This window comes from Ranitomeya variabilis, chromosome 4, assembly GCF_051348905.1.
Source record: "Ranitomeya variabilis isolate aRanVar5 chromosome 4, aRanVar5.hap1, whole genome shotgun sequence".
Taxonomy (NCBI): domain Eukaryota; kingdom Metazoa; phylum Chordata; class Amphibia; order Anura; family Dendrobatidae; genus Ranitomeya; species Ranitomeya variabilis.
The window spans coordinates 694,957,563-694,968,696 of record NC_135235.1 but is presented as its reverse complement, the minus strand read 5'-3'; the positions used below and the strand labels follow the sequence as shown (position 1 = coordinate 694,968,696).

General features: G+C 44.6%; 1 protein-coding gene across 1 annotated transcript in view; it reads right to left on the bottom strand.

Annotated features, from left to right (window-relative positions):
* Nucleotides 1-256: 256 nt before the first annotated feature.
* LOC143767672 (uncharacterized) overlaps nucleotides 257-11,134 on the bottom strand; it is a 65,563-nt gene continuing 54,685 nt past the window's right edge. The window contains exon 7 of the mRNA XM_077256148.1: nucleotides 257-8,731. Within this exon, the coding sequence (XP_077112263.1) occupies nucleotides 7,542-8,731 (1,190 nt within the window). The 3' untranslated portion in view covers nucleotides 257-7,541. The remainder of the gene's footprint in view (nucleotides 8,732-11,134) is intronic.

Genomic DNA, 11,134 nt, shown 5'->3' with positions numbered 1-11,134 from the left:
GTCGCCAGAATGGCTGCCTGCTATGTACTGGCTATTGGGCAGGCTGCAGCGACGCGATAACTACTCCCGCTCAGGCAGGAACAATAATTATCAAGCCGCAGTCGCTACAATCACCCAAAAGTCTGCACACGGTTGCTGCCACCAGCTCCGATCAAACGGGTCCGGAGCTAACCCAAAACAGTAGCGTAATTTCCCTTCAAAGACAGGGTACGTTTTTAGAGCATGGAGAAATAACTGGCATGAAATAATATACCCATAAAGTTTATGCAGTGTTTATCAAAATATTTTACAAAGATGTTACAAATGAGACAATTGCAAATATGTACAAGGTAATTATGAAAATAAAAGGATTAAATGAAGAAAAAAGATAACACTCACATATTCTCAGTTCATATCAGTTCAGGCAACCACACGTCCCAGCTCATTGGACGTGCTCCGGGCTCTTCCAGGAAAAGACTCAAAATCTGTTCCTGAAGGGCTGCCAACAACTTAAAACCTACAGTCTGTGACCTCACAGAAAGGGCTGGCTTTTCCAGATCCTCCTACCTTTCAGTCTGAGTAACTTGAATACAAATTGGTCTAATGCTTATAACTCCGTTCCAGTACATATCAGAATCATATCACACCCAGCATTCAGCTTGTATTAACATGAGCTTTCTAATGAGATCAAATATGTCCTATTATTTACAGAGCAATCCCTACTTCTTCACCAGATGGAGCTACAAGCCTGTGATTAGAGTCATGGATAGATCCACCGAGAGAGAATAAGAACATCTATTTTCGTGTTTTTAACGTAAACGGTTTGCGTAATATCTTACAAAAATGGAACAAAGGACCGCATGGTTCTAGAGACTTAGAATCCAGTTCTTGCTGGGCACTTTCTACTACAGGAAATGCCAGTCGTAAATACCTTAGTGCGGGGGATGAGGGCTTGTGAGCTGAAAGTCAGGTCTTGGCAGCCACAAGCTGCTACAGAATCACTCCAAGAAGGGGGGCTTAGCCCACAGCAGGCTAGCAAGAGAACTAAACATATGACATTTCCTACCATATCGTGACACCTCCCTTTAGCGTGCGCTACGGCGGCAGAACCTTTCGGTATGCCTCCATGCGCACCTCCGTGGGTTCACCCTGGCGGGAGAGTCCATCGGCATTCCCATGCTCTTTGCCCGCTTTGTGTTTAATGGTGAAGTCAAATTGCTGAAGGGCAAGGCTCCAGCGTAGCAACCTGCCATTGGTTCCACACATGGTGCTTAGCCAGCGCAGAGGGTCGTGGTCGGTCACCACAGTGAAGGTGCGACCGTACAAGTAGGGCTGCAAGCGCTGCAGGGCCCAGACTATGGCCAGGCACTCCTTCTCAATGGTGGAGTAGGCCACTTCCCTCAGCAAAAGTTTCCGGCTCAGGTACAACAAGGGGTGCTCTTGGTCCTCTGAGTCAACCTGGCTGAGCACAGCACCAAGGCCAAACTCGCTGGCGTCGGTCTGTACCAAGAATGGTCGACTGCTTTCAACACAGAGGCGTTGCACAGTGCTGTTTTCAACGCCTGGAAGGCCCCCTCACAGCCATCTGTCCAGATCGCCGCCGTCAGTCGGTGGGGGGCCAGATCGGGGTCTCCAGCCATGGCAGAGGCTATTGCAGCATCGGCCATGGCTGGATTGTAATATTTCACCAATTTTCATAGGTGAAATATTACAGATTGCTCTGATTGGCTGTTTCACTTTCAACAGCCAATCAGAGCGATCGTAGCCACGAGGGGGTGAAGCCACCCCCCCTGGGCTGAAGTACCACTCCCTCTGTCCCTGCATGTCGGGTGAAATTGGAGTTAACCCTTTCACCCGGCCTGCAGGGACACGATCATTCTGTGACACAGCATATGCGTCACAGGTCGGATTGGCACCGACTTTCATGACGCATACGCTGTGTCACAGGTCGGGAAGGGGTTAAATGATCTGCTATGTTTATACCCCTAATATTTGGAGAGGACCTTATATGTATTGCCAACGCCTCAATCGCAAGAGCAAAGAGGGCCGAGGTGAGGTGCCATCCCTGACGTGTTCCCCTAGAGAAAATGATTCCGATACAGAGGGATTTATAATTATACGAGTTTTAGGTTTCACATACATTACGCCAATCCATTTTTTTAAATCTAGCACCAAAACCATATTTCTATAAACAAGCAGACAAGAAAGGCCAATCAAGGGAGTCAAAAGCCTTAGCCGCATCCAAGGATGCCAAAGCCCAGATATTATCTGACATCAAAGAACTATATTGAACCACCGACTGGACCCGCCTTATATTAATAAAAGTACTTTTACCAGGCATGAAACCAGTCTGGTCTGGGAGTATAAGATCCAATATAAGCGAGTTCAGCCTAGTGGCCAGAACCTTAGTAAAGATTTTATAATCTACATTTATCAGCGATATGGGGCGATAAGATCCACATTCAAGGGGGTCCTTCCCTTCTTTTATGAGGCAAATATTATTGTGATTCAGAAAGGAGTCTGGCAAATATCCTCCCTCCCAGATCCCTAGAAACATCTTTAAAAGAAGTGGTGCAAATATATCTCGATATTTCCTGTATAATTCAATGGGGAATCCATCCGATCCGGGAGCCTTCCCGGAAGCCATATCCTAATGGCACCTTCTATCTCCTCTATAGTAAAATCAGCATCCAGAAAGGCCTGCTGAGTAGGACTGAACATGGGGAATTTTATATCTGATAAATAATCCAAACATTCTGGGATACCAAGACCACTCCTAGAGGTATAGAATGCGCTATAATAATCAAAGAAACAATGAAGTATATCCTCAGTCGAGGTCACCACTGAACCATCCAATTTTCAAATTTGGTGTCTAGTATTAGACGTGTTATGCTGGTGCACCAAAAAAGTCAAAAATTAACTTGCCTGGTTCCCCAGTTCAAAGTAGGATTCACGGGTAAAAAATAGTTTGCGTTTAGATTTGGTGTCCATATATTTGGTATATAGTCTATGTGAGGTCAGCCACTCAATTCTATTTTCATTAGTTTGACTAGATATGTACGCAGCTTGAGTCCTTCAATCGCTGTTCCATCTCATCATCCTCCCGTGAAGTTACCCGTTTAATATAAGAAATTGTAAAACATAAACATCCTCTTAAGTACGCCTTGAGGGTATCCCAAAATAGGTTAATATTCTGGGTTCAGGGTGGGATGAAATTAAATGATCTAATTGATCAATAGTTCTATCATTCGAACCTATTAGCTTTAGCCAGAATGGATTTAACTTCCACAATATATTATACATTTTTATAGCGTCATTTATTCCATGGCGCTTTACATGTGAAAAGGGGGCAAATATAAAATACAATTAAACATGAGCAAAAAATAAGGCACACAGGTACATAAAGAGGGAGGACCCTGCCCACGAGGGCTCACAGTCTGCAGGGGATGGGTGAGGATACACTAGGAGAGGGTAGAGCTGGTTGTGCGGCAGTTCAGTAGGTTGAGGATCACTGCAGGCTTGTTGGAAGAGGTGAGTCTTCAGGTTCTTTTTGAAAGTTTCTATGGTAGGCGAGAGTCTGATGGGGGAAGCACGGGAGAAGTCTTGGATGCGGTTGTGGGAAGAAGAGATGAGAGGGGAGTAGAGAAGATCTTGAGAGGATCGGAGGTTGCGTGAAGGTAAGTACCGGGAAACCATGTCACAGATGTATGGAGACAGGCTGTGGATGGCTTTGTACGTCATTGTAAGGGTTTTGAACTGGAGTCTCTGGGCAATAGGATGCCAGTGAAGTGCTTGGCATAGGGGAGAGGCAGGTTAATAGTGGGGAGACAGATATATTAGTCGGGCAGCAGAGCGTAGGATGGATTGGAAGGGTGCCAGAGTGCTAGAGGGGAGGCCAGAGAGTAGGAGGTCAAAGTAGTCAAGGCGGGAGATAAGGGCATGCACTAGTGTTTTTGTGGTGTCACGGTCAAGGAATTCATAGATCCGGGAGATATATTTGAGTTTGAGGTGGCAGGAGGAGGCAAAGGCTTGCATATGTGGCTTGAAAGAGAGGGCAGAGTAGGGGATGATACTGCATACCGTAGGATTCTATGAGTTGTCCCAGGCCGAAGGTGTAGTTGGGGAAGAGTAGGGGTCCTAGAACAGAGCCTTGAGGAAAACCGACAGACAAGAGGAGGAGTGAAGAGGTGGTGTGGGGGAGGGAGACACTGAATGTTCGGTCTGTCAGATATGACGAGATTAAGGATAGGGCCGAGTCTGTGATGTCAAGAGATGAGAAGATCTGTAGCAGAAGGGAGTGGTCCACAGTGTCAAAGGCAGAAGACAGGTCCAGAAGGAGGACAGAGTAGTGTCGCTTGCTCTTGGCAGTTAATAGGTCACTGGTGACTTTAGTTAGGGCAGTTTCAGTTGAGTGATGGGGTCGGAAGCCAGATTGTAACCGGACAAAGAGGGAGCAGGAGGAGAGGTGGGAGGACAGTTCAAGATGGACATGTTGTACCATAAATTTTAAGGCATAAGGAAGAAGAGATATCGGGCAATAGCTAGACACAGAGGATGGGTCGAGGGAGGGCTTTTTGAGGATGGGTGTGATCTTGGCATGTTTGAAGGATGAGAGGAAGACACTTGTTGTGAGTGAGAGGTAGAAGAGCTGTGTTATGGTTGGGATGAAGACCGTGGCAAGATTAGGGATGAGGTGGGACGGGAGCAGGTCAAGCGTGCAAGTGGTGAGGTGTGATCTTGACAGGAGAGTGGAGAGCTGATCTGCCATGGTGAAGCTGGTTTTGGAGGAGCAGGGTTAAGCAGCTAAGAGGGGCATTGGGCGCTGTGAGCCAAAGCTTTCTCTGATCGTATCGATCTTTTTTAAGATATAGGCAAAGTCTTCAGCAGAAATGAGAGGGGAGGGAGAGGGTGCGGTTACGGTTCATTTGGCCAAATCTAAGTCTATGTATAATTAGACTGATCTGAGAACCCTTTATTACCATGCTTTATGTCATCTACCCACGTAGCTAAACTACTGGATCCAAGTATATAGTCTATACGGTATAGAATGCGTCTAGTAGATGAGTGACAAGTATATTCCTTCACCTTAGGATGACGCATCCTCCATAGATCTAGCCACCCACTACCCTCTATGACCAGTGCTAGCTGAGACGAAGATGGAGAAGGGGTCCATCCAGAAGTCCCACCATCCAGCCTAATTCTGTCAAGACAATTGTCCATGACTAGATTAAAGTCTCCCGTGCATATAATGTGTGCATCCGGATAATTTAAAGCAAAGCTCATTGCCATTTGAAGAACCAAGACATTGGCTGGGGGAGGATTATAAAACACACAATATAAGGCACCTACTTGAATTTATCAATGCATGTACAAAAATAAAGCATCCCTCAGGGTCTTTCTGAGCCTCCTTAACCTCCCATCTAACGTCTCTATGTATCAATAATGATATACCCCCTTGAATAACTAGTATGGGATGTGTGAATGAACCATTGCACCCATGGTTTCTGTACGCACCGAGCTGAATCTCTGGTTAGGCGCGTTTCAACCAAAGCCACAATATGAGGGTGATATCGCTTAATCTGTTAAAATACCTTAACTCTCTTAAGAGGAGATTTAAGACCCCTCACATTCCAAGTCATACATATAATTTCAGAAGCCATGTTTTCTCATCCAAATATGATATACATTATAACACGTAAAATTTACAGGCATCATATAAAGACTCTTGGCGGCAGCTTCTACATAAACAACAAACAGAACTGATATAAGTGAGAACAAAATAAAATTCAAAAATAAAGTTGCAAGTCTTGTGCTCCTATCATGGATTGAACAAGGGAATACCCTCACTGAACACAGTGTCCGGTATTGCTGTTCAACTGGCCGTTAGTGGAAAAAGCTCAAATCATACAATTGTTAGGAGAGTTCCAAATTAGCTGCAAGCATATCAGGACTTTTTTTCATGAGATCCCATATGGGATCGGAACCACTCAGCTGCCTCCGCTGGATCCGTAAAAAAATATGGAAGAACCCTCATGGACAATTCGGAGTCGAGCTGAATAGATCATTGAAGATAGAACATTCTTTCTTCTGAGCTGCTTCTTGATCTCCATAAACTGTGCCCGTTGTTTCTAGAGTTCCATAGAGAAATCAAGGAATATTGAAATCGTGGCATTATTGAACTTAATAGGACTCTTGTCGTGCCATGCATATAATAGCATCTCTGTCTTTACTATTGAGGAGACGGAGTCTAGGTAGACTGCCTGGAGGAAGAGATTTTATAGGGACCATATGAGCCCTTTCCACAGAAAATGTGGAGGAGAATTCATCTCCCAAAGTATCCTTTAGCCAACCTTCAAGGAATTGCTCATGCTGCTGGCCTTCCGAACGCTCCGGTAATCCAATGATTCGAATGTTATTCCGGCACAGTCTATTTTCCAGATCATCTGCCTTTTGTTTCCAGGCATTTATGGAGCCAGCCTCTTTGTCAATTTAGTCTCTATGGGTGTAAGATTGTCCTCCAAGTGTGATAATCTTGATTCAACTTCTGTAAAGCGCCTCCCCATGGCTTGCAAATCTTGCCCTACTTGAGAATGCACATCCTCTATTTTTCCGGTCAGGGATGTTCTAGGTAAAGATATGGCTTGCATTAACTGTTCGGATGACTGTTTAAGAGTTAGATCCTATTGGTAACCACCTTCTCACTATCAGAAATGCGGTTTTTACACTGATCCGCAGTCTTAGCATGTGATGGATTATTCCTGAGAGATCATGCATTATCAGATGGATCAATCCTTGCAAACTCTTTGTTTGCCATCCCTGACCATTTTAAATGATTCATGGTTAACAAATATAAAGTATAGCAAGTTGAGAAAACGTGTATTTATAGAGTTCCCTCTTTCTCTACTTCCAGATGCAGCAGTATTATTATAAAGTATACATATATACTTGTCTAGGCACATTAATACAGAGGAGTGCAAACAGCTCCAAGTATTTAGTAAGGTAGAGTGCTGGGTTTTATGGCAAATCAGAAACTGTTGCACAAGTCCTGTGTAGCAGAATGACCTGCAGCATCTGCAGGGATGGCAACAAGAGTCCAGAGACCCTTGAAATGGCGGGAACCGACGAACCAGCTATATTAACAATAAGGGAGCGCTGAGCTCATTTCTCAGAGCTCACACCGTGCTTCCCCCTCAGGTACCTCCAGGATATAGCCGCACTGCTCCGTCAGTCCCTCCAGGAGCAAAGTCCACAGCTCCATGCCTCCTGCCACCGAAGCGCACAGTAGAAAATGTCCACCTTCCTCCACAGGCCTTATGTCCCATGAGAGTTTAATTAGAACCCGACACACCAGAGTCGCGGACCGCACTTCTCCAGGAGCCGGAGACCTCCAAGAGCCCAGGGAACTACACTGCTTGCAGGTAAACTCACTTTAACAAAGTCAGGATTGTGACATGATTATAGGAGCTCTGTCTGGACATGTCAGCTCCACTACACCGCCACTCCCTCCTGTGTGAATTCTTTGTTGGCTAGAAAGATTGTTTCTTCACAAAACATTTTCCGCATTATGAACATGAAAATGGCTTCTTCCCTGGGTGAATTCTTAGGTGGGTAACAAGATGTGCTTTCCGGTTAAAACATTTCCCACATTCTGAACAGGAAAAAGGCTTCTCCCCTGTGTGGGTTTTCTGGTGGCTAACAAGATTCTTTTTGTGGTTAAAACATTTCCCACATTCTGAACAGGAAAAAGGCTTCTCCCCTGTGTGGGTTTTCTGGTGGCTAACAAGATTCTTTTTGTGGTTAAAACATTTCCCACATTCTGAACAGGAAAAAGGCTTCTCCCCTGTGTGGGTTTTCTGGTGGCTAACAAGATTCTTTTTGTGGTTAAAACATTTCCCACATTCTGAACAGGAAAAAGGCTTCTCCCCTGTGTGGGTTTTCTGGTGGCTAACAAGATTCGATTTCTGGTTAAAACATTTCCCACATTCTGAACAGGAAAAAGGCTTCTCCCCTGTGTGGGTTTTCTGGTGGCTATAAAGACTCGATTTCTGGTTAAAACATTTCCCACATTCTGAACATGAAAAAAGCTTCTCTCCTGTGTGGGTTTTCTGGTGCCTAACAAGATTCGATGTCTGGTAATAACATTTCCCACATTCTGAACAGGAAAAAGGCTTCTCCCCTCTGTGGGTTTTCTGGTGGCTATAAAGACTCGCTTTCCTGTTAAAACATTTCCCACATTCTGAACATGAAAAAGGCTTCTCCCCTGTGTGAGTTTTTTGATGGGTAACAAGATGCGCTTTCCGAATAAAACATTTTCCACATTCTGAACATGAAAATGGCTTCTCCCCTGTGTGAATTCTCTGGTGACTGACAAAATCTGATTTCTGGTTAAAACATCTCCCACACTTGGAACAAGAAAATACATTGTTTGCTTTGTGAAGGTTTTGTTGTTTGAGAAAGGACTGTACTAGGGGAAAACTATTTCCATATTCTGATAATGAAGATGTCTTCATTGCTTTAGGAGCAGTTCCTTTTTTAATGCTTATTTTGTGACTTTGATTTTCCTTAGTAGTAGGTAATGAATCAGAAGACAGGACCTTTTCCAAAAGATCAGATGACAGATCTTTGCTGTGATGGGATGGTGGTGTATCTGGAGTAATGGCATTCACTTCAATTGTATCCTGTGGGATCTCAAGATCATCTGATTTAAACATTGAAGATGTCAGCTGTCCTGCTGATCTCCTGGTACGGTCATCTGCCAAGAATAAAACCAATTATTAGTTTAGAATAAAATATCCTTGAATTCTATATTTTTGAACATTTCTACTTAAATGGTCTGTAAAAATGGAAAGTTATGCAAAATTATTTAATTATTCACCAAGACAATGACAGTTTACAGTTAACTAGACTGTGCTCAAACCACATTAAGCATCCATGCTTTTGGCATCACTATAGGAGAAGAAACCACTATTTTACGGCATGTGTATCTCCTGGAGCACAATCTGGGAACTATGTGTTGGGTAATAACTTGGGATATTTGCAATTTTCATTTTCCAACATCCACTGTGCGTGCTAATATCTGGAAACTGCCAATGGAGTCAAAATAGTCACTATTCCTATAGATTAATTCATTGAGGGTTATAATTTACAAAATGGAGTCACTTTAACCCTGCTGTTCTGTTTAGATTTCACATACACTTGTACTGTTCCCGGTCATTTTTGACCGTCCTTATAAAACACGGGTATTACTTACCTGGTAATGTGTTTTTTCATGAGACATGACGGCACCACGAGAGAGGGGATCCGCCCATCAAGGACAGGAAACCTTCAAGATAAAAGGGGCGGCTCCTCTCTCCACATCAGTTGTTTACAGAGTACGAGAGGAACTCCGCTGGTTAGTGTACACATAAATAATACATCCTATACGGTTCTATTTCACCGATACCCCAGGGAGTGTATAATACAAATAATGCTAATAATGCACCCAACTAATGACGTGATCAAAAGGGTGGGAATATAAGGGTGCCGTCATGTCTCATGAAAAAACACATTACCAGGTATGTAATACCCGTGTTTTTCCATCATACATGACGGCACCACGAGAGAGTTACAGAGATTGTATTCTCTTTAGGGAGGGATCACTGCTTGTAACACTCTTCTCCCAAATGTGAGATCAGAGGTAGCAGATAGGTCTAGCCTATAATGTTTAAAGAACGTAGACGGAGAGGACCAAGTGGCCGCCTTACAAATCTGGTCGATGGTAGCATCTGCTCTCTCCGCCCACGACGTCGCCATGGCCCTCGTGGAGTGGGCTTTCAGACCCTGTGGAACAACCTTGCCTGCACTACTATACGCTAGAATAATGGCCTCTCTCACCCATCTAGCTATAGTCTGTTTTGAGGCTTTAAGGCCCTTCCTTGACCCCTGGAACGAAACAAATAAAGCCCTATGCTTCCTCCAGGATTTTGTCACCTCTAGATACTGTAGGATACATCTCCTAACGTCTAGGCAATGGAGTCTCTCCTCTTTTTGGTTACTGGGATTGGGACAGAAAGAGGGTAAGGTTATGTCCTGAGCCCTATGAAATCTCGATACCACTTTGGGGAGATATGCCGGATCTAATTTTAATACAACCCTATCGTCCATGATTTGTGTGTAAGGGGGGTCAGCTGACAACGCGTGTAAATCCCCCACCCTACGGGCTGATGTAAGGGCCACTAACAAAGCTGTTTTTAATGTTAGTATTTTATCAGAAGTTGTATTTAATGGCTCAAAGGGGCTTTCCGTCAGGGCTGTTAACACTAGATTTAGATCCCATGGTGGAGGAGTAGGAGATGGAACAGAGTCGGCTCTACTACAGGCTCGGACAAACCTCACCACCCACCTATTACTTGCCAGGTGACAGTTAAATAGGGCTGCTAAGGCTGAAATGTGTACTTTGAGGGTACTAACAGCTAACCCCAGATCTAAGCCCTTCTGCAGGAACTCCAGTATTGCCACTATTGGGACCTCCCCTTCCCGTATTGGCCCTGAGTTGGAGAGGAATTTCTTCCATATTCTCCCATAGATCTTGGTCGTTACTGGCTTTCTGCTGCTGAGCAAGGTGGATATTAGCCCAGCTGAGAACCCTTCTTTCTCTAGTAATGACCGCTCAAATGCCAGGCTGTCAAATGAAGCCCGGAGTTCTGCGGGTGGTTGAAAGGACCCTGCGTTAGAAGGTCCTGGTCTTCCGGGAGAACCCATGGGTCCGTCACTGACATCACTCTCAGCCAGTAAAACCACGGTCTTTTCGGCCAGAAGGGAGCTATGACAATTACCCTGGCCTTGTCCTCCCTGATCTTCCTCAGAACCACTGGGATTAGACATATCGGTGGGAAGGCATACAGGAGTCCTGACGTCCATTCTATGCTGAAGGCGTCTACTGCCAACGGCCTGTCTGCTGGGTTCAGGGAGCAGAACTTTTGGACTTTCTTGTTGACTTTTGAGGCAAAGAGGTCTATCTTGGGTTTTCCCCACATGTGCACTATCCGTTGAAAAACGGACTTTTTTAGGGACCATTCTCCTTGCCTCAAGTGGTTCCTGCTTAAAAAGTCTGCCTTTATGTTGTCCACGCCTCGGATATGCAGGGCCGATAATGACAGGAGGTGCCTTTCGGCTA